Source organism: Lithobates pipiens, unplaced genomic scaffold (genome assembly GCF_037356315.1).
Source record: "Lithobates pipiens isolate NorthernLeopardFrog02 unplaced genomic scaffold, aLitPip1_a1.2 Scaffold_18, whole genome shotgun sequence".
Taxonomy (NCBI): Eukaryota; Metazoa; Chordata; class Amphibia; order Anura; family Ranidae; genus Lithobates; species Lithobates pipiens.
The window spans coordinates 517,857,164-517,882,288 of NW_027507758.1; the positions used below are offsets into that span (position 1 = coordinate 517,857,164).

Here is a 25,125-nt window from a genome sequence, read left to right on the forward strand (position 1 = left end):
CTTTTCTCTCTGACTTAATCGGTAAAGAACAGGTGGGATTCATGCCGGGGAGGGAGGCACGTGACAATGTCACGAAAACACTCAACATGATTCACCATGCAAATCAGGGGGGCTTCGAGGGCCTTCTCCTGTCAACTGATGCGGAGAAGGCCTTCGACCGGGTGGCATGGGTCTATCTTTTTACTACCTGCAAGTACGTTGGCTTGGGCTCCAGTATGATGGTGTGGTTGGCGGCCCTTTATTACAAACCCCAGGCGAAACTTAAAATAAACGGCATCCTTTCTGAGGCAGTAGACATTAATAACGGCACGAGACAAGGCTGTCCCCTATCCCCGGTTTTGTTTATTTTGTCTTTAGAACCCTTCATCTGCACAGTGAATAATAATCCAGACATAAAAGGCTTCCAAATTAAAGACCGCAATTTTAAATTAGCTGCTTATGCAGATTACCTTTTGTTTTTTCTTACACAGCCCCATACTTCAATTCCGAACCTGATTAAAACCTTCCAACTTTTTGGGTACATATCTAATATGAAGATTAATTATGAGAAATCAGAGGCCCTTAACCTCACCTTATCTTCCGAGTCGCTAACTAGAGAACAGGCCGCTTCCTCATTTAGATGGGTATCCTCCTCCATCACGTATCTCGGAGTCAACATAACGAGTAAACTGACAGATATTTATAGTGCTAATTTTCCCCCTTTGCTGAATAAAATTCAAACAGAACTTAAAACGTGGGCTGTCAGGCCCTTTTCGTGGTTTGGCAGGGCAGCCATAGTTAAAATGGTGGTGTTGCCTAGAATTCTATACCATTTTAGCACTCTCCCTGTGTCGCTCCCCTGTCAGTTCTTCAGAAGACTTAAGGCCATGATACGCACTTTTATCTGGATGGGGAAAAGACCACGCATAAAGCTTGACACCCTCACCAAGCCCAAAGAAGTGGGAGGCATAGGCCTTCCTGACTTTACACTTTACCACTACGGGGTACACCTAACTAGAATTCTGGATTGGGGTTGCCACCGGGAGCAAAGGGACTGGACCTTTCTAGAAGAGGCAGCATCCACCTTGCCTTTGAGGTTAGCTCCCTGGATCTCTCTGAGTAAACTCCCACAGGATATACAAAATCACCCCCTTATAGGGACAACGATAAAAATCTTTCACAAAATAGTGAAACATCACAAATTATCCTCTGTACCGAGACCTCTTACACTCATCACCCGTAATCCAGACTTCCCCCCTGGGGAAGATCAGCAATTGACCTTCCCACAGAATACGCGTGAACCTTTGCTGATGACACACTGTATAGAGGCCGCCAAAGTAAAATCTTATGAAGTTTTGAACCAACATCTGGGCATCCCAAAAAAAAATTCGTACTGGACTTATCGCCAAATCCACGACTACATTCATACCTCCAAAGAGAAACGACAGCTAACTATACCAATGACAATTTTTGAAAACTTGTGCCTTTCGGGTTCCCCGATAGCCAAATCCACTTCCTTGATGTATGCCACGTTACACAGTGACAGGGGCACAGGGCACCAAGGAGCCAGAATCTTATGGGATACTGCCTTTGGCATGACTATTACAGAAAAGTAATGGCAACAAGCCACTATTTTTGCTCATAAATGTTCTATTGGTACCAAACTACAGGAAATGTCTTACAAGGTCCTCACGCAATGGTATGCCACACCCGTCGAAGTGAAGTGGTTCCCGATGTCCTCAGACCTATGCTGGAGGTGTGAACAAGATAGAGGCACAATGTTACATGTGTGGTGGGACTGCCCCATGTTGAGGCCTTTCTGGGATGGGGTGTGTGAGTTGATCAAGTCTATTACTGCCACATCTCTTCCCCTCAGTCCCTTATGTTGTATCTTACATATCACTGACCACTCCATTAAACATGACAAAAAGTCGTTGGTGAGGCATTTGCTGAATGCGGCAAAAATTTTGATTCCCAGACACTGGAAATCAAAAACTGCCCCATCCATACCAGAATGGCTCCATTCCGTGACAACTATATACCACATGGAGGAAACAGTTGCCATTGCGAATGAATCCATTGAAAAATTCAACTCTACTTGGTCCCCATGGGTGATACTTCGCTACTCGGATCGCTACAAATTACTAGACACGGGTTGAGGATGGTCAGACTTATGGTCGTGTGGGCTATACTCTATTTCCAATGTATTCTGAACGGTTGGTTGCTTTTTCACTGTTTGAGATGTTTTTCATGTATTACTCTGTATGATGTCTGTATGTCATAATTGTAAATAATCAGCTGGGATATTTTAACTTTTGAGGGGTTCCCTCTCATCTCCCACTCTCTCCCTCCAACCCCCCCCCTTTTTTTTTCTTTCTCTCCCTCAACGCTCCCCGCTTTCCCAATTAAGCAAAGTGGGCCATGCCGGTCATGTTGACTTAGCAAAGGTCAATTCTGGATGTGACGCATAATTGTATGGAGATGTTGCTGCGCTTATGCCTGATCACAGCCATTGTTATCTACATTTTTACTATCTCATCTTTATTTCCTATGTTAAATTTCTCTACAGATGTATGACATATATGAGGTTCAAGCGAACTGTTGATCTCTATCATCTGTAAACTGTATATTGCTTAATAAAATTCTGTTGAAACAATAAATGTTTAAATGTAAGAAATTTTCTGTATCACTTATTACTGAAGGCTGCTTTCACACTGGAGTGGGCAGGCGTTGACGGTAAAATGCTGCTAGTTTTATCGGCGCTTTACCGTCATTTTAGGAACGCTATTCGGCTGCTAGAGGGGCACTTATAACTCCACTAACGGCTGAGGAAGGGGTTAAATGTGGCCGTGAAGCGCCGCTGCCGAATTGCATTGCAGGTGCTTTGGCAGCGGTGCTCATTCATTTCAATGGGCAGGAGTGGTGGAGGAACGGTATACACAGCTCCAAAGATGCTGCTTGCAGGACTTTTTTTAACATCCTGCCAGCGCATCGCCACAGTGTGAAAGCACTCGGGCTTTCACACAGACTGCAGGGGAGCTGTTTTGGAGCACTTTACAGGCGCTATTTTTAGCCCAAAAGCTCCTGAAAAACGCCCCAGTGTGAAAGGGATCTAACTGTTAAATTTTATGAGATGAAGGTGAAAAAAAAAAAATTGGCCTAACATATTGGCTCAAAAAAACAACAACATCATATATCGGCCATCAGCCACCGCAATTTCTAAATATCGGCCAGAGAAAAAACCCATATCGGTCGACCTCTAGTGCTTATAATATGGTGATCGTGATAAGAAATTAGCATTATGTAGTCTAGTAGCATGTACTAAATACAGACTGTCAGACACATAAGTACAAAGTGAACGCTAAGTCATGTAAAAAAACGTAACCAATAATAAATACCTGATTATTTTGTAGGAATTATTTAAGCACTGTGACAACCGCAATTGGATGCGCAGTGCTAATCTGTTCAAATTAGGAGCATGCAGCTATCATGTCTGAATTATGATAAATTACTAAGTAAATAAAACCAATCAGCAAAGCAGTCTGCTGGTGTCTGTTCTTACTCAAGAGTCGGAGAAAACAAATGTCAGTGTGGTCACATCAGGGATCAGCTGAGGAGCTCTGATGGAGAGAACTTCCACTTATACCCACATTGGTAGGAGCTTACATTGATAACAAGTGTGTAACATTTGGTCATAGATTTACTCCCACTGGAAGGGGCCATCCCTAGCAGCATGTGCAAAATACAACAAGAACAAAGTAAGAACTAAATGATGGGAAAATGAAAAACGTAACCAGTAATAATAAATACCTAAGGCCTCTTTCACGCGGGATGGATCCGTGATGATCCGCCCCGTGGACATCCACTTGCTCAGCGGGGATCGCTCCGTCGATCCCCGCTGAGCAGGCAGATGACAGGTCAGTCTCTGCACACTGTGCAGGGACGAACCTGTCAGAGCGCCGATCTCCCCTATGGGGGATTGGATAAAGACGGACCGTAGAGTCCATCGTCACCCGATCCGATCCGCAGACGGATGGAAAAGTAGCTTTTTCCTCCGTCACACTTTTTCGGATTGGACAGGGTCAGATGTCAGCGGACATGTCAGTGCTGACATCCGACGCTCCATAGATCTCTATGGAGCATCCGTTCAGGTCCACCTAAGAAACTGACAGGTGGACCCGAACGGATCATCCGTGTGAAAGAGGCCTAATTGTTTTGTAGGAATTATTCAGGCACTGCGATATCCACAATTGGATACACAGTGTCTGTCTGTTCAGATCAGGAACATGTAAGTGCCATGTCTGAGTAGAAAGAAAATTCTAATAATAATTATAATAAATTACTAAGTAAATAAAGTAGCAGTCATGCAGCCAGGCAGCAAAGCAGCCTGCTAATTTCTGTTCTTACCCAAGAATCTGAAAAAACACGTCAGTGTGCTCACATCAGGGATCAGCTAAGGAACTCATCTTTTACCCACGTTTATAAGTGCTTTAATTGATAACAGGTGTATAGTATTTGGTCATAGGTTTACTCCCACAAAGGCTGCTGCTGGAAGCGGCCCCTCCGTGGCCACCTCGGTGTTCCGGAAGGCAAAAATTGCTTGATTTCCCCATCACACACAGTTAGTGCTGATGGAGGAATGTCTCCTGTGGAGCTTTTGTGTTCTCCCGATGGCAATACTCGCATCCTAGAAATCCGACATGCTGGTTGTACTGTTCAAGTTGATCATGATCGACTTGGGTACAATCAGCCTGCCCATACATGGATCGAAGCCAGGCTTTGCTGAACAAGCCGAGATCCTTCTATGGCCAACTTATGTAAAAGATTACCTATTTCTTACTATGAATGTACAGTAAATATGCTGCCCCCATATATAATTACAAACTACATAGGTTTTTAAAACATTGACATGCTAAGGCTGTTTTCCTTTTTGCTGATCTTTTATTCCATGCATATGTAAAGAATCATTGAAAAGGCTGTTTAACATAACAAAGCCAAGCTATTTACTGGGCGACAATTTGTGTTAGCTGCTGCCAGTCAATAAAACATACACACAGTGTGTTTAGTTTACAGTGGGGAAGCATGCCAGGCTCTCCTGTTTGGTGCTTGTGCTGCTTGCCATGGGTGGCTGGCTCTTCATATAGAGGTTGGATCATGCCACACTAGAGCTTGGCAAGGAATTACAGGCTTTTGCATGGGATAGTTGGCAAAAAATTGAGAAAAAAAATCTAAGCAGAATTGAATAATTGGATATTTTTTCCTTATATATACGGGACAGAATTTGTCCAGTTCTGTCTTTTTGTCTAGAATAGCCTAAGTTTTCCAGGTGATGTGCTCCTTCGTGGGCATAGGGTCACCTATTGCTCTAACGACCTATGATGATGATATCTGTAGATTATAGTATTCTCAAAATTCTGACTGTGGTACAATGAAATCTGAATGCTATGGACTATTGCACTTCGTACTTTAATGGAATAAACCTGATATATACCCTCACCAGCCACTTTATTGGGTACACCTTGCTAGTACTGGGTTGTACCCCCCTTTGCCTTCAGAACTGCCTTATTTCTTCATGGCATAGATTCAACAAGGCGTTGGAAACATTCCTCAGAGATTTTGGTCCATATTGACATGATGGCATCACACAGTTGCTGCCGATTTGTCGGCTGCACATCCATGATGCGAATATGCTGTTCCACCACATCCCAAAGGTGCTCTATTGGATTGAGATCTGGTGACTGTGGAGGACATTGGAGTACAGTGACCTCATTGTCATGTTCAAGAAACCAGTGGTGAGATGTTTGAGCTTCGTGACATGGTGCATTATCCTGCTAGATGTATCCATCAGAAGATGGGTACACTGTAGTGTAGGGATGGACATGGTCAGCAACAATACTGTGGCATTTAAACAATTCTCAATTGGTACTAAGGGGCCCAAAGTGTGCCAAGAAGCTATCCAAGACTCTACCAGCACCAGCCTGAACTGTTGATACAAGGCAGGATGGAGCCACGCTTTCCTGTTGTTAACCCCAAATTCTAACCCTACCATCTGAATGTTGCAGCTGAAATCAAGATTTGTCAGACCCGGCAATGTTTGTCCAATTTTGGTGAGCCTGTGTGAATTGTAGCCTCAGTTTCCTGTTTTTAGCTGACAGGAGAGGCACCCGGTGTGGTCTTCTGCCGCTTGTGCCCATCTGCTTCAAGATTCGATGTGTTGTGCGTTCAGAGATGGTATTCTGCATACCTTGGTTGCAATGAGTGGTTATTTGAGCTACTGTTGCCTTTCTATCATATCAAACCAGTCTGCCCATTCTCCTCTGACCTCTGACATCAACAAAGCATTTTCATCACACAACTGCTGTTCACTGGATATTTTCTCTTTTTCTGACCATTCTCTGTAAATCCTAGAGATGGTTGTGTGTGAAAATGCCAGTAGATCAGCAGTTTTTGAAATACACAGACCAGCCCATCTTGCACCAACAACCATGCCACGTTCAAAGTCAGTCCCCTTTCTTCCTCATTCTGATGCTCGGTTTGAACTTCAGTAAGTTGTGATCACCACGTCTACATGCCTAAATGCATTGAGTTGCTGCCATGCGATTGGCTGATTAGCAATTTGTGTTACCAAGCAATTGGACGGGTGTACCTAATAAAGTGGCCGTTGAGTGTATTTGTTCAGCATGAAGGTGGAAAGAGCAAAGGTGACTCGCAAAGTGTAGCAATCCACATCTACTCTTCTGCCATCATCTTTGTACCGCCTTACTGAACGAGCCATATAGCGTCCAAATCATGTGCACAGATTACACGTGCTTTTGCAAATAAACAAATTGTCCTTCTGCATCTGTAAAAGCAAAAATTCCATTGTTCTGGTGTCACATCAGTGAAATAAATTGTAGTCATAGAAACATTTATCTGAAAGATGAGTCTTGTGCAGCTTATGCAGCTTTCATATGTTCAATTTTTCATGCTTAATCAGACCAGGTCCAGTCACGTCGGTTTGAGCTTGCAGGCCCCACATTCCTGGCTTATCTTCACCTCACAAGCACTTCTCCCTTCTGCCATTTGAAGGCCTCTAAATAGAAATTCTTAATCTTTAAAACATGGTTTATATAATAGAGAAAATACCATTTACGGGATGTCAACAGACATTTCAGGACATACTGAATTAAAGACAGCTGAAATAAAATTCTATTCATGTTATTGTACACAAAGAGGACTTGTCTGGCTATCCAGTAGAGCAGAGGAGACAACCTTAGGCCCATTTCACACTGGGGCTTCCGTGCCATCGGCGGTAAAGCGCTGATAATTTTAGTGGCACTTTACCATCGTTTTTGCGAGGGTTTTGGAAATGGAATCCAATTTACTGTTAGGAGACAGTTATATCATGACCAATGACAACAAGGACACACACTGTATTGAGTAAAAGACATTCTGTGTCTTCTCACTGAGTGGAGGCCATGTGCGTCATGAGATGAATGACAATATGATCATTCAAGGATGGTAAGAATGTCATTATTTTATCTGCAAGACACAATGTCGTCATCTCTATAGGATTCAAATCTGGAAGAGACGCGTGCCATTTATGACATTGTGTTTTGAGGTATTATATTTATTTTATTGTTTTTTTAAAAGGAGGAGACAACAAAAGTTGCCCATCCATGGGCTACATAACAACAGTAGCGTTATATGTCAGAGATGACGAGCAAGAGAGCCAAACAAGGAGGGCAGTCCAAAATGAGGTGTTATTTCACTACTGCGGGGTGGACAAAATAATGGAAACATGAAAAAAGGATGTTAATTTGGACTAAATCTCATTTATAGACATAGTTTAGGAATTGAGACGGATTAGGATGGTTGATATTTAACAGTATGTATCAGCAATAGAAGAAGGGTGTCAAATAAAACATATTGTCTCAAGTCTGGCCTGATGCTTGCCATACACATATAAATGTAAAACTAAATCTAGCTGATTCCTCCATCCACACTGCACAGCTTGGATGGATGAATCTCCCATTGCAACTTCTGCATTTGACAGCTGGCCCCGCTGCCAGCCAGAATACCTGATCATGCAATTTTCCACTCGGCTCCATCGACTTATCAAATAAAGGAAGCTGGGCAAGAGCCAGCAAACAGGGCAACCCATTGAGCGAATTCCAGTCAGTTCATCGAAAATCAACCTAGATTTCATCAATGTATGGCCATCAGTGACCTCAAGCTCAAGTGCATTTGGGTTATGCAGCAGGACAATGATCCAAGACACAACAGCTAGTCCACCTCCAAATGGTTCAAACAAAGCAAAATTTAGGTTTTGGAGTGGCCTAGTCAAAGCCCAGACTTAAATCCAATTGAGATGCTGTATTATGACCTTACACAGGCCGTTCATGCTGGAAAACCCTCCAATGTGGTTGAATTAAAACAATTCTGCAAAGAAGAGTGGGCCAAAATTGCTCCACAGCAATGTGAAAGGCTCCTTGCCAGTTATGGCAAATGCTTGATTGCAGTTGTTGCCGCCAAGGGTGGCACAACCAGTTATTAGGTTTAGGGGGCAATTACTTTTTCACACAAAGCTAGGCAGGTTTGGACAGCTTTTTTGCCTTAATAAATTAAACCATCATTTAAAAACTGCATTTTGTATTTAGTCAGGTTATTGGCCTCCAGTGCCTCTTCCTGCTTCTTCCTGTCTGCACATCTAGACCTACTTTCTGTATCTTGATGATGTGGTCCTCTGACATTGCTTGCTTGCTGCTTGAAGCTGACTCATCAGGAGCATTGGCAAAGTCCAGCTATGCCCAGAGCTGGCTTCTTGGTTAGAGTCTTCCTTTACCTGCTGTAGTTCTAAAGCAGGCTGTAGATGATGTGTTTTTCGAAAATCGGTTCATTCCTCCATCAATGCAGCCAGTGTTGATGGGGAATCACTCACGCTAGGCTGGGGGGGGTTGGGCTAGTGCTAGCTGTCCCTGCCAGGAGGTCTTAGTGATGCTAGCAATACTCGCATGTAAAAATCCAACATGCTGGTTGTACCCAAGTCACTTGATGGATCGACTTGGATGCAATCGATGGTTTGAATCTCGGCCGGATCAGTAGGGAACAACTCTGGACAGCTTAATTGTCTGCCTCAGTCTTTGACCTACACCCCAATCCCAGCTTGTCTGGACATGGGAGAAGTACAGAGGAATAAATTGCTATTAACGTTATATATAACTATATATATATATATATATATATATATATATATATATATATATATATATATATATATATATATATATATATATATATATATATATATTGACTTTTCTCCATATTGTAATGTTACAACCAGAAATGAAATAGGGTGATAGGGTGCAATTTGTATTTTTACTACTGATTTACACAAACATTAATTAAACAAAAAAATGTAAGTAAGTAAATTTATAAGTATTCCAAACCCTTCATCATTTCTGAGTAGAACCACCTTTAATTACAGCCATGAGACTCTATCTGACAGCTATTCTTGGTCTAGCTCTACCCGATTGGATACAGAATGTAGTTGAACAGCCAAGTCTTTACAAAGATTCTCAATTGGATTGAGGTTTGAGCTGTGACTGAGCTATTTGACAATATTTAGGCTTTTGGTGTCAGTCCATTCCAGTGTAGCTTTGACTCGGAGTTTAGAGTCATTGTCCTTGGGTCTTCTGTAGTAGTTTTTCTTTGTTGTTTTTTTTAAATGCATCGCCAGTCCATGTGTTCCCTGCTGCAAAGGTCAGTTACAGGCTGGATTGGTTGCCATTTATTTGTACCATTTGTTGGAAAACCAGTTTTTTAATCTGTATTGTAAAAGAGAATATTTTATTCATTGGAATGCTGACAGCCCCATGATAAATTGACACTCCTGTCTCAAAGAACAGGACTGGCTCACATAACTGGTCACGCAGCTTATACAGTTCATGATAGCTTGTATTTAGCTTTCTCCTTCTCTGGAGCTTTCCTTGCCAATAAGTAAACACATCGCTTCAGGTAGTTCTTGGGAATATAAATCATTTTCTGGGTTTTCATCTTCAGAATAACTCCTTATTCACCGTGGCATCTTATACTTGCATTGTTACACAGTATGCTAAAATAATATTGTAATGTTAAAAGTAATGTATCAAGTTGTTATGTATTACGGTATGTGTGTGCTGTCAACATGAGACCAGGTAGTTGGCAGGGCAGTAACTATCTGACCAGTTGGGGAGTCTATTTGTAATTGATTTAACCCAAGATTCATACATCCTTTACCCAGGATTAATGCATTTGTTCAGTTTAATCAATTTAGAAAAAAGTGTGAATCATGGATGAAAGTTAGAAATGGACCCCGCTGTGTCTCTGTTTTGACTCTTAAGCTGGCCATAGCTTGACTGAAATTTGGCCTGTATTCTATGATATATATATATAAATAAATAAATTCTGGCATTCCTCTCCTACATGTATAAATCATATTTTTATTGCTAAAAAATCATTTTAACATTTTATATATAGTTTCATAGTTAGTAAGGTTGAATAAAAACACCAGTCCATCCAGTTCAACCTGAGTGAGGTGTCTACTATTGTCCCCATCCCTGTACATTGCACATTCACATTCCATATTGGTCCCTACCCTCAAGGAGCCCACAATGCAAGGTCCCCATTCATATACTAGGGCCAGTATTGGACAGAAGCCAATTAACCTACCTGCGTGTCTTTGCGGTGTGGGAGGAAACCGCAGTACCCTTCTTACTGCTAGGCGAGAGTGCTAACCACTACACCACTGTGTGTATATATGTATATATGTATATATATATATAATGTGAGACCCCAGATATCTCCTCTACCCTGTTTACATCTGCTAGTGCTGGGAGTGACGCCATGGCATCACTTCCAGCCTCCCAGGGTCACAGAGCTGACCAGGGACCATCCGATCCATGGACAGCTATATGGTAATCTAGCACCCCTGGGGATCAGTAATCCGGCTTCCCAATCACACAGGAGAGCCTGGTAAGGCACCTAAGGGTGGTGGGAGATGCGGCCTGCGGCCTGTAAGAGCAATCCAGTTGCTGAATAGCTCCTAGGAGGAGTTTTACATTACAGGAAATCGTTGGCTGAAAAGAAAGATATATGAATGATGTCTGTAGCAACAGGCATCATTCAGATGTTGCCACATCAACCTAAGGACCTCATATGATGTCCTATGGGTGGGAAGTAGTTAAATTATCCTTGCACCTGACTGGGTATTCTTTACAAATTGAAGCTTCATCACATTCACTAAGTTCTGGGGAAAATGCAGAGTGCACAGTCTATTGGCCTTTAGTAAATACACCCCAATGCCATAGAGGGGAAAATTCATCCATCCACCTCATTGGTGTGGATGGAGGAACACATATATTTTATTTTATTTTTGTTCAGCCTGCTGGCTGAACGAAAAAAAAAAAGAAACATCTATGGCCATCTTTAGCCTCAAGAGTCAAGATGTTTTATAATAATTTAAAAGTGAATATTCTGATTCTTGTAAAAGCCTATTTGTTTATCTTGAAATGCCGTGTCAGGCATACTGAATGTATTTCCTTGACTTTTTTATAAACTGAGCATTATTCCCTTAAAGGGGTTGTAAAGGTAAATGTTTTTTCACCTTAATGCATTCTATGCATTAAGGTGAAAAAACATCTCACACTGCCCGCGCCCCCAGTCCCCCTGTTTTACTTACCTGACCCCTCGAAAATCCCGCGCTCGCCCCCGCCGTCCTCTTCGCCGCTCAGCCTGGCCGCTGATTGGCTGGAGTGGATGGATTGAAAGCAGCGCAGCCATTGGCTCGCGCTGCTGTCAATCACATCCAATGACGCAGCGCGCCGGGGGGCGGGGCCTTGTGATACAGCGAGCGGCTATAGCCGCCGGCTGTATCACGGGAGCGCGCCCGCAGTGCTTCTCACCAATGCGAGGGAGCTCGCATTAACGTGAGAAGCACCTGCGGGAGGAAGCAGAGACAGCCGCCGAGGGACCCCAGAAGAGCAGGTTCGGGGCCACTCTGTGCAAAACGAGCTGCACAGTGGAGGTAAGTATGACATGTTTGTTATTTTAAAAAAATAAAAATTTTTACTTTACAACCCCTTTAAGCCAGATCATTACTGGTTGTAACTTTTATTTTTCTTCCAACATCATCATCATCATCATCTCTACAATCATTGTCAGTCACAAGAATTAGAAAGCACAGGTGGAAAATAGCAGCGTTTTGTAATTGTTAGGTGCTTTAATTTGCATAATTTTCAGGTATAAAAATAGAGCAACAGTAAGATTTTTTTCTTTTGCAAAAAAATAAATAAAATATTGAAGTCAAATATAGTTTAATGTTTCTCTTCCGTATTTATGAGAAAATAATCAATTAAAGCAATTATTACCAAATCATCTGGAATCTATATTTATTTTTAAGTTAAATTCTCTATACATCAAAAATAAGGCGGGGGCTGTTATAATTTGAGGCTGTCCATCATATTTGTAGGCTAGTTGGAGCCATGGGAGACAACAGGGAGTCAGCTGTTCAGAATTTGAATAAAGAATTTCTTCAGTTTATACGACACTTGGGGCATGCTGAGAAGTAGTGTGTATAATTTGTTTTCTTCTTCCACCATGCTTCACAGTTGAGATGATTTTTGGATGTTAATATGCAATGGTTTTATGCAGATATAATGCTGTGTACATTTACCAAAAATCAAACTTTTGTTTCATATGTTCAAAGCAATCCTGAGATAAAATGTGTTTTTACCAGTTACTTTTTCTGTTTAAACCTTGAAGACATTGAATCAGTCTGCTCTTGTTCTAATTTTTCTCTTATGGTACATTTGTGAACACCAGTCTTGTTAAGTGCTAGTGCTAGGCATGTCTGTAGATCTTTAGTTGTCACTCTTGGGTTCCATGTCACCTGTTTGAAGGTCACGCAGTGCTCTTTTGAACTTTGTAACTTGCCCACTTCTACTTTGTAAACTATCTGCCTTAAAGCGGATATTCACTTCATCTGAGCACCACAAACCAAAAGTATTATTGTTTAATATTCCAAGAAAACTCCCCCCTACATCTCTGTCTCCATGCTTTATTTAGTCTAGAAATCACTTTGTATTTCTGGCCATGACCATCTTGAGTAAGGGCAAATGATTCATGTAGTATTTAACTCCTGGAATCCATCTGTCCTTAGGTCAAGCATGCATGCAGGAGAGTATGCAAAGAAAATCCCCCCTCCCCTCCTGAAGACTCCTGGGATGTATGTGTAGCGGTGTGTTGCCACGAGTTACTAACATCCACGCATATTCACCCTGCTGCCAGACATCCATACGTCACACTTGTAGACAATGAAAAGTCTTTTGCTTCGTTTTGTTATTTTATTTGGGGAATTGAACTTGGTTGGGGGAAAGGGACATGGGATGCCCATAGAACAAATTGGTATTTGAAATTATATAACGGTTATGATTAGGCCTCCCTCTGAGTAAGTCCAAGGATTAGTTCCACTTAATGATTCTTAATAGGCCAGCGGCCTGCAATACCTCTTCTTGGCGGCCCTAAACATTTAGTTGAAAGATACTTGATGATGGACTACTGATCCCAGCAAGCTGACTTGCAAATCCTGCATCCGCAGGCTGCAACGCTTTGGCACAAAATCCCACAGTCTCTCCTCTGCACCCATCTCCCCTGGCATGCTTCTTCCAGATCTCCACTGTGCCTCACTCACGACTCCTGCCTTAGGTCCCTCCTGAAGGATTTTTCCAGACCATGCGGTCCGACTGCCTAAGTAGAATTTCCAGCCCCAAATCAGTCTCCATCTGTGTTAAACCATTCCAGAGCCTGAAATATTTATTTGATTGAGCCTCACTCCAAATGTCCACTACCCAACCTAATGCCAGCCATACACGGTTCGAATTTCGAAAGAATTTTCTTTTGAAAATCGTATCTAAGAATTTTCGTATGAACTTCGCACCATTAGTGGGCTGTAGCAACAGCCGATTTTTCGCGTGGAAATCAAATTTGAGGAATTGGACATGTTGGAAATTTTTTGAAAAACGAACGATTTGCTAATCAATGATGGGAGAATCGTGCGAGAAATGTAATAAGAAAGGAAAATTTACGGAGAGAAAAGAAGATTCCCGGCCACGAAAATTCTTTTCTGTAGCAAAATGAGGTGAAATTGAAGGCTTGGTTGGCTGAATTTCGAAAACCAATGGTGGCGCCATCGGATCACAAAAAATACGAATTTTCTGATTTTGAAAAGAAAATTTGTTCGAAATTCGACCGTGTATCGCCTGCATTATGCAGGATTGTACAGGTGAACACTACAATGATAAATCAGACTGGTTTATTCAGGATAGAGTGACATAGGGGTTGATTTACTAAAACTGGAGAGGGCAAAATCTGGTGCAGCTCTGCATGGTAGCCAATCTGCTTCTAGCATGGTCAATTAAATAAACTGAAAGCTGATTGGTTTCTATGCAGATCTGCACCAGATTTTGCACTCTCCAGTTTTAGTAAATCAACCACAGTGTCTCCTGATAGCTCCTCCTTAGCAAGGTATATCCTTGCATCCATACTCCCTTACCACCGCCTCACCCCGGGTAAGCTTTGATGACAGATGGTGTCACAGCTTAGCAAAGTGGATGACATGTTGGTGGGGTGTGTGTGTGTGTGTGTGTGTGTGGTTGTGAAAATCATCTTGGCATGAAAAGCAGTTCAAGTTATTGTTGAGTAAACCTCTGCATACCAAGTCTTCAAAATCTGATCTGGTCACGGAGGTTATGATTACCCTGGGGCATGAAAGGTATAAAAATGTTTCTTTTAGTCCTCACTAAAATAAGTATAGCAATTATGTATAAAACCACTAAACGTTCCCTTTAAGGAATGGTTGTATAACTCCTGGTTGCTTCTACTCGTTGGGCTGTCATGTCTCTTATACCTCATGTAATGGGACACAATGGGGTTGATTTAGTCCCTTTTCACACAGGCGATCTGATCAGGTCAGTTTTTCAGGTGGACCTGATTGGACCCTCCAGTCGCTTCTATGGATGATGGATGCCAGCGGACATATGTTCTCTGACACCCTTAGTAAAACTGGAGAGTGCAAAATCTGGAGCAGTTCTGCATAGAAACCAATCACCTTCCAAGTTTTCTTTTTGTAATACCCCATACACACGGTCGGACATTCTGACCACAAAATCCGTCTGATTTTTTTCCAACAGATTTTGGCCGAAACTTGTCTTGCATACACACGGCCGCACAAAGTTGTCGGAAAATTCGATCATTCGGAACCAGGTGACGTAAAACAAGTACGACAGGACTACGTAGAGGCCCAGTAGCCAATAGCTTTCATCTCCAAATTCTTTCTGAGCATGTGTGGCACTTTGTGCGTCGGAATTCTGTACACACGATTGGAAAATGCCAGATCGGATTTTGTTGTCGGAAAATTTTAGATCCAGCTCTCAAACTTTTTCCGTTGGAAATTCCGACAGAAAAAGTCAGATAAAGCCCACACACGATCGGATTTTCCAACAACATAATCCGATCAGACTTTTTCTGTCTGAATTTCCGACTGTGTGTATGGGGCATTAAAGCTAAATTGAACAAGCTGAAGTTAGAAGCTTATTGGCTACCATGCACAGCTGCACCCAATCTTTCTTGGTTTTAATAAATCAACTCCAATGGTTTAAATAAAAAAAAAGATGAATCGTTAGTAAAACTCCTCTGGGCATCGTGGAAACGAATAATTATTCAAAGGCAATAACTTTTTTAGTTTTATGGTGGTGCATGGCCATACACGGATCCTGAACAATTGGAAAATGTCATTGCGTCACAAGTACCCATTGACTACATTCTGTAGGGGGTCCTGGTGGCCTTGTGAAAGATTTGAGGATAAGCAGATACCACTTGTGATTAAACCTCAGATATGCTTATAACATTGGGGTAGCTTTGTATTGTTTGAAAATTACATTTTATAAAGCATACTTCTCTTTTACTATAAATGGAATAATAAAAAGACGTAGATGAGACTGATTTATGAAAACTGGACCGGAAGCCACTCTGTTTGCCGTACTTTAATTTTCTGGGAAAATAAAACAAATACTATGACGGGGTAAAGAGCTCCAGTTCTCCAGGTTTCAGAACTCTGCCCATGTTGGCATTGTATTCTAAGCCGTGGTGACCTTGCTGAGCAAATTGCATACAGATTTAAAAACCACACCATGTTCACTATTTCTGTCTTGGCAGACTAAATTTAAGTTGCGGTATTGGAGTTTGGTTATGCGTGCGTCTTTTTTTCTTCTAATTAGAGGTGAACACTAGGCAGCCATAAAACATCAATTAATGCTGTCATGTACTGAGTAACTAAAAACTTTAAATACATTTTTAGATGCAAACAACATAAGTACCTACTGTATACCTGTGTTGGCATTGGCCTTCTCGCTGCACTCAAACTGAAAGAGGGAGGGGCATCACTTGGAGCCAATGACTTTGCACAGTGTGTGTGTTGTTACAATGAAGAGAGCGGATTGAGCAGAGGGATGTCTTTATCTGCAGGCTGCTTCTCCTTCACTGTCCAATCAGCAAGGTGGGGGTTTGTCTTGTTCATGCTGAGTGCTGTCAAAGATCTGACTGTTGTGTCTGACGGGAGTGAGACCCAGAATCAGCTATTATTTGGCTGGTAAATTGGTTCATATACTAATTACTGTGCATTTCAAATGTTGAAGTTTGTCGGAAAAAAAGCTTAAATTAGACTGCTTTGTTCAGCTGTAGACATGTACAGGATTTTGGATATATAGGACAGGTTACCAAATTCCTGATTATAAAATGTCAGAGAACCTATGGTGTCTGGTGCAGGCCAAACTTTGCAGTGACATTAACAGACTCCAACTCCCAGCAACCCTTCCCTATTCCATCAAAAAAGAAAAATACTAAATAACTAGTATGAAGTGAAAATGTGTTACAGATAGACTTAAAGTGTTACTAAACCCACAACAGTAAAATCAGTCTGTATATGCAGTAAAGCATGCTTGTTATACTCACTGTGGAACATAAGGTCTTAATCCTCCATATTGTGTAAGAAAGCTGTCTTCCCTGATCCTCCCCTTCTTCCGCTGTCCCCAATCCATTTCCTGATAAGACAGAACCTTTGGAGTCACTCTGCACATGCTCAGTTTGGTTTGTATTGCTGGAGAGTTTTTTTTTATTTTGTTTTTTTTTCTTGGGAGGGTGCATGTGATCAACACAGAGCCAATCAGCATTGTCCAGACAGAGTGTCAGGGCTCCTGCAGCCTCATAGGACAGTGAGAGCAGAATGAAAACTCCTCCTACAAGCTTTAACCAGACACTGATAGAAGTCATAAGACTGCTATATACTGCTGATGAGAAAGGTTATTTAGCAGTTTATATTCTCTAAAATAATTGCATTCCCATGTTCTGTGTACTGTGGGTGATCAGATTTAGTGAATGCAGGGTCCTGGGTTTAGTAACGCTTTAAGTGAAACACTGAGGGTGGGAGAAACATGTTAGGATCTACAAATAGATCAAATAAATATACAAGTTGTCCTTATTTTGTTACTAAATGTTGACTTTTTTGTTGATTGCAGAATTATTTGCCATGACTACAGCACGATACCGGCCTACATTGGACCTGGCCTTAGATCCCCTGGTTTCCTGCAAACTTTGCCTTGGAGAATATCCTGTAGAGCAGATGACCACCATATCACAATGCCAATGCATATTTTGCACACTGGTATGTATGTCTGTAATCCCTGTTATCTTTCTGCTATTAATAGGAGCTCTCTTTTTTGCATCCACGGCAGAATGCTTTAAAACTCCAGCCTTACTGTTTAGTTGTAAATGTGCATTGTGATATTCATTCTGCTGCAATTTAGCCTTCCTTTGGAAGGAGTGTAGATTTGATGCTGAGTAATGTCAGAGTTAGTTGACATCCAGTCCCTTTCTCATTGGTCTGATTTTTAAGAAAAATCGCCCTGTATTCTAGTGGTGCTGTACTCGTGTTGGGAATGTTGCCATGACGGTCTCCATGCAACCCAGTCCATGGAGCGCACTGTCTTTGAGAGACATTTGCACTGCTTAATGCCTCAGCAATATAGGGGATTTCCACTTGCGGTGCTCACAGGCTGGAGGAGATGTAGGAAGTTCTGGTACCCCGTAAACCAGCTTGGAGTGCACATGTGGGTATAGGGTGGAAGTGATGTCAGCTTGGGGGCGGACCACCTATACATGCCTTTAAATCTTGCAAGTGGCCATGGATTTCCATCATCAGCGAACACCATGACCTGATAGATTTGGATTTGACATGTTACAGATATGTACTTTTCACATGTGAGCTGCTAAAATATGTTTTAATAAGCTATTTGCCCATTGCCGCACTTAGATGGCGCTTCCCCGTCTTTCTTAACTGGGTTCACACAGGAGTGGTGGGGGAAACCACATGTAATTCGGACAGGAATCACACCACATTCCTATTCAAATTGCATGTGATTCTTTGCAGTGCAATCTGAGCCCATTCATTATGTATATGGGCTCAAATTACAACACAAAGGTATCAGTACTTGACATTGGTGAGTGCTTGGCCAATAGTATCGGTACTAATACTCACCGGTAAAAAAAGACAATATTGGTGCAACCCTAGAAAATAGTATGTGCACTTTGCAAGTGCAGTTGCTCAACAGCTTAGGCATGGGTTGCAGGAAAGAAATTTGATTCCCCCATCAACACAAGCAGTGCTGGCAGGGGAATCCCTCCTGCTGAACCATTGTATTCTCCTGGCGGGGGGGGGGGGGGCAGGATAAGTCGTCTCCACCAGGAGAAGACAGTGATTATGGCTAGTGATAATCGCATGTAAAATCCAGCAGGCTGGTTGCACCCAAGTTAATCAGTTGATCAACTTGGTACATTTAGCCTGCTCATACATGTTTTGAATCTCAGCAGGAACCGGTCAAGATTTGAATTGTCTATAGCTGGCTTTAGTAAATAAGGTAAAACTTCACTTTGCAAAGAATACCCAATACCCACGCAAGGAAAAAAAAACAGCATTTGTGATTGCACATGATTGTATAAAGGAAGTCAGCATAGCTTCCCCTCAGTTACTAAGCTTTGGAACAACTGCATTCGCAAAGTGCACAGCACAGGGGGAGATTTAATAAAAGTGATACACACAGGGGTTGATTTACTAAAGGTACATAGACTGTGCACTTTGCAAAATGCAATTGCTCCAGAGCTTAGTAAATGAGTGAAAGCTTGGCTGACTTCCATTCTCCAATCATATGCAAGCAAAAATGCTGTTTTTTTTTTTCTTGCATGTGATTGGGTATTCTTTGCAAAGTGAAGCCTTACATTTACTAAGCTCTAGAGCAACAGCAAAGTTACTCCAGTTGCGCAGCCTAGTTACCTTTAGTAAATCAACCCTTTAGAATCTGGTGCAGCTGTGCATGGTAGCCAGTCCATGTCTAACTTCAGTCTGTTCAATTAACCACTACAATACAGGGCACTTTCTCCCCCCTTCCTTCCCAGCCCAATTTTCAGCTTTCATCGCTCTAGCGCTTTCAGTGACAATTGCGCGGTCATGCTACACTGTACCCAAATGAAATTTTTATCATTTTGTTCGCACAAATAGAGATTTATTTTGGTGGTATTTGATCACCTCTACGGTTTTTATTTTTTGCGATATAAGCGCAAAAAAGCGGAAATTTGGAAAAAAAACAATATTTTCTTTTTTCTATTTTAAAAGAAATCCAATAAAATCAAATTTTGTCATAAATTTAAGCCAAAATGTATTCTGCTACATGTTTTTGGTAAAAAAAATTCCGTTAAGTGTATAATAATTGGTTTGTGTGATCACTGACATATGTACGCAAATGATCATGTACATATGTGTGCAGGTGATCACGTACATATGTGTGCACATAATCATTGGGACAAGTGATTTTAGTGGGACATATGTGGGGGACATGTTTTTATTATTAGGGACATGTGTTTTTATTTTTTGGGGACATGTATGTTTTGGGGACATGTGTGTTATGGGGACATATGTGGGGACTGTGTTTACACTGTGTGGTGTGTTGTGTGTTTACTAGACATGTGCAGAGTAAAATATTTCGTTTCGGAATTTCGTTTTCGTCTGAAAACTTAATTTATTTAGTTACTCCCGAAATTCGTTTTTATTTATTTCGTTTTTCGTTCAAAAATTGCATTCGTCCGAAAATCCACATGAATTACGGTCGAATCTGTCTTGGAAGGCTTATGGTGTCTGTCGAATGTATAAAGAAGATTCGACGGAGCTAACTATATAGCATACTTTAGAACCCTATTAAAGTCTATGGGACTCCAACGTTCAAAATCTAAAGTGCTAATTTTAAAGGCTAATTTGCAAGTTACTGTCCTAAAAAGTGTTTGGGGACCTGGGTCCTGCCCCAGGGGACATGTATCAATGCAAAAAAAAGTTTTAAAAACGGCCGTTTTTTCGGGAGCAGTGATTTTAATAATGATTAAAGTGAAACAATAAAAGTGTAATATTCCTTTAAATTTCGTAGGGGGGGGTTGTCTATAGTATGCCTGTGAAGGGGCGCATGTTTCCCGTGCTTAGAATTGTCCCTGCACAAAGTGTCATTTATGCAGGAAAAAAAGTCCTTTAAAATCACTCGCAGCTATTATGAATTGTCGGCTCCGTAATACAGAGAACACTCATTGAAAGTCATTGATAAAAAAATAAATAAATAAATAAATAAATAAAAAAGCGTGGGGGTCCCCCAAATTCAATTACCAGGCCCTTCAGGTCTGGTATGGATATTAAGGAGAACCCTGCCTCAAATTTAAGAAAAAATTTGACGTGGGGTTCCCCCTAAATATCCATAACCAGACCCTTCAGGTCTGGTATGGATATTAAGGGGAACCCCGCGTCAAATTAAAAAAAAAATTGACGTGGGGTTCCCCCTAAAAATCCATACCAGACCCTTTATCCGAGCACGCAACCTGGCAGGCCGCAGGAAAAGAGGGGGGGACGAGAAAGCGGCCCCCCCTCCCTCCTGAACCGTACCAGGCCACATGCCCTCAACATTGGGAGGATGCTTTGGGGGTCCGTGACCCCTCAAAGCACCTTGTCCCCATGTTGATGAGGACAAGGGCCTCATCCCCACAACCCTGGCCGGTGGTTGTGGAGGTCTGCGGGCGGGGGGCTTATCAGAATCTGGAAGCCCCCTTTAACAAGGGGACCCTCAGATCCCGCCCCCCCCCCCTGTTTGAAATGGTAAGGGGGTACAAAAGTACCCCTACCATTTCACAAAGAAAGTGTAAAAAATGGTTAAATAAAACAAACACACTTTTGAAAAATTCCTTTATTAAAAATAAAAAAAGATTCCAGCGGCGGTAATCCACTCTTGCTATCCAGCGACGGACGGTCAGCTCTCCATCGATGTCTAATGTCATCCAGCGCAGCGCAGCATCCTTCTTCTGTCTCCTCCACGGAGACACTGGAGGCATTCCGGCGCTGACGTTTCTTATATACGGAGGGCGGGGCCACCCGTCACCTGACCCCGCCCCCCTCTGACGCAAGGGGAAACCCGGGGTTCCCCGTGACGTATGGGTGACCCCGCCCCCCTCTGATGTAACGGAAACCTGCCTGTGTTACATCAGAGGGGTGCGGGTCACCCCTACGTCACAGGGAACCCCGGGTTTCCCCTTGCGTCAGAGGGGGGCGGGGTCAGGTGACGGGTGGCCCCGCCCACCCTATATAAGAAACGTCAAGCCGCCGGAATGTCTGTAGTGTCTCCTCCACGGAGACAGAAGAAGGATGCTGCGCTGCGCTGGATGACATTAGACATCGATGGAGAGCTGACCGTCCGTCGCTGGATAGCAAGAGTGGATTACCGCCGCTGGAATCTTTTTTTTTTATTTTTAATAAAGGAATTTTTCAAAAGTGTGTTGGTTTTATTTAACCATTTTTTACACTTTCTTTGTGAAATGGTAGGGGTACTTTTGTACCCCCTTACCATTTCAAACAGGGGGGGGGCGGGATCTGGGGGTCCCCTTGTTAAAGGGGGCTTCCAGATTCTGATAAGCCCCCCGCCCGCAGACCTCCACAACCACCGGCCAGGGTTGTGGGGATGAGGCCCTTGTCCTCATCAACATGGGGACAAGGTGCTTTGAGGGGTCACGGACCCCCAAAGCATCCTCCCAATGTTGAGGGCATGTGGCCTGGTACGGTTCAGGAGGGAGGGGGGGCCGCTCTCTCGTCCCCCCCTCTTTTCCTGCGGCCTGCCAGGTTGCGTGCTCGGATAAAGGGTCTGGTATGGATTTTTAGGGGGAACCCCATGTCAAATTTTTTTTAAATTTGATGCGGGGTTCCCCTTAATATCCATACCAGACCTGAAGGGTCTGGTTATGTATATTTAGGGGGAACCCCACGTCAAATTTTTTCTTAAATTTGAGGCAGGGTTCCCCTTAATATCCATACCAGACCTGAAGGGCCTGGAAATTGAATTTGGGGGACCCCCATGCTTTTTTATTTATTTATTTATTTATTTTTTTATCAATGACTTTCAATGAGTGTTCTCTGTATTACGGAGCCGACAATTCATAATAGCTGCGAGTGATTTTAAAGGACTTTTTTTCCTGCATAAATGACACTTTGTGCAGGGACAATTCTAAGCACGGGAAACATGCGCCCCTTCACAGGCATACTATAGACAACCCCCCCCTACGAAATTTAAAGGAATATTACACTTTTATTGTTTCACTTTAATCATTATTAAAATCACTGCTCCCGAAAAAACGGCCGTTTTTAAAACTTTTTTTTGCATTGATACATGTCCCCTGGGGCAGGACCCGGGTCCCCAAACACTTTTTAGGACAGTAACTTGCAGAATCTTTTCTCTCTGTCAAATCTTTTTTCTCTGTCGAATATTTTCTCTATATAATCTTGGACTAATAGAGGTAAGGTTAAGCACATTCGACCACAGGTTCTATAGACAGATTGTTATCGTCAGAGTCATGTCGAATCTCCTATTCTATATCGAACTGTTGTAACAATGAAAACGAAAATAAAGCATTTATTTATGTCGGATCTTTCGTTTTTCGGATTTTGTGCTTTCGTTATCGTTTGTCAAAACGAAAACGAAAATAGCTGAAATTCGGACGAAAATGCATTCGGACGAAAACGAATGCACATGTCTAGTGTTTACACTAGACTGAAGATCAGTGAGTAAAAAGCTGTAAAAAACAGCTCATACTCACTGATCATCAGCCGGCTGCAGCAATCTGCTCTCCTCTCCTCAGCGATGACTTCTGTGTGAGGAGAGGAGGAGCCGATTGCCTAGCAACCGGCTGTTTGTTTACATCACATGACGGCCGTGATTGGACACGGCCGTCATGTGATCAGGAGGGCCAATCACAGAGCCCTCCTACCGATCTGAGATGCGCCGTGTCCCGGTGACACGGGCGCATCGGGATCGCGCCGCTGCGCGGGCACGCGCGCGCGCGATCCCGCTCCTCCTGATGGACGTTCCTGAACGTCCTATCAGGAGTAGACGGCTCCCACCCGGCCGTTTATGTGCATTGGCCGGGTGGGAAGTGGTTAAGCTTTGGAGATAAAATCTGGAAGCTGATTGGTTTCTGTGCAGAGCTGCACCAGATTTAGCACTCTCCAGTTTTAGTAAATAACTCCCACGGTGTATTTGCCATTAGTATATAAACCCCAAGGGGTCTAAGGTGTTTTAAGACAGAATGATGTAAGGCTCAGTAAGCTGTGTCAGTTCACAGCATTTCAGTTTAGAGCAGCCTTTCTCAACCTTTTCAACACAGAGGAACCCTTGAAATAGTTCTCTGGTCTCGAGGAATCCCTGCTAAAAATTAGAACTCTACAACTCATGATACATTAGTGTGATGGTCAGTGACAGGTATGGTGCTTACACTTGTGGTCATTGGGAAGAATTACCTCCTTACAGATAGCTAAAAAGATCAATGGTGTCAGTGGGAACTTATATGAGAGGCACAAATTGCCCAATGCTGAAGGAACCCCTAGCAACCTCTGGAGGAACCCTAGGGCTCCACAGAACCCTGGTTGAGAATCACTGGTTTAGAGAGTCATTCATTTTGCTAGAACCTGTAAAACTAAAAAAAAACTGTGTCCTTTCTATCTGTCCAATCTATATTTCTGCAGTGACTATGCTTTTAGAACATTTTCTGGTAATAATAATTGTCTATAGCACTTAGTAATGACATATCAGTGGGGTAGCAGAGAGTCCTGACAAGGGATGAGTTGCTATATTTAAAATGTTTTTTTTTGTATATTACCCATACAGTATATGATATCTACCACTTCTTTAATTTATTAATTTCACATATATTGGCTAAACTTCACCCTATATTTCTTACCTTACACATCACATTTTTGCATTGCTTAAGTGATAAGCTCATAGTCATATTATAACTGCAGCAGACAATATGCTGAGGTCGTTGCAGTCATCCGACACACTGCCACGTATGATGTTGCTTAGCAATGGGATGATAATATAGTCACGGTGATCTCCAATAAGTTTGTTGAGTATCATCATAACTAGAAAAAAAGCTTTGAATGTAGACAGATATATCTGGAATTACTGACTCTGATGTAAACGTCTGCATTCATTGTTTCTATTGTGATATACTGTGTATATATATATATATATATATATATATATATATATATATATATATATATATATATATATATATATATATATATATATATATATATATATATATACTTGTAAGTTGACTTTTGCATCTCAAAAAATAAAGTAGATACAATGTATGCGGAAGACTGGCTTGATACTCCAGGTGTAGCACCTAAAGCATTATTATTAAATAGATTACTCTCCCGATGTTACTCTGTCTGCCTGGCCAAGAAGAATATATCACCGTGATTATATTTCTCAAACTCTCCCCCTTTTTTACTAAGACAGTGGCGGTTTTGTCTTATTTGTCTACTCTCAGGAGTTTTCCCTTTATGTATGACTTATGTATGACTAAGAACTAAACCAACTTGCTGAAAGTGACAGTTGGGTGATATATTTATTGGCGGCGGTTTAGGCAATACATAAACAAGACATGATTTGTATTCAGTAATATTTACTTTATTATTGCACCCTTATATTGTACAAC

The 25,125-nt window shown here is 42.0% G+C and overlaps 1 protein-coding gene across 1 annotated transcript in view; it reads left to right on the forward strand.

Moving 5' to 3' along the window:
• RNF144A (ring finger protein 144A) overlaps positions 1-25,125 on the forward strand; it is a 114,978-nt gene that overhangs the window by 47,622 nt on the left and 42,231 nt on the right. The window contains exon 2 of the mRNA XM_077488742.1: positions 17,568-17,713. Coding sequence (XP_077344868.1) covers positions 17,579-17,713 — 135 coding nt within the window. The 5' untranslated portion in view covers positions 17,568-17,578. The remainder of the gene's footprint in view (positions 1-17,567; positions 17,714-25,125) is intronic.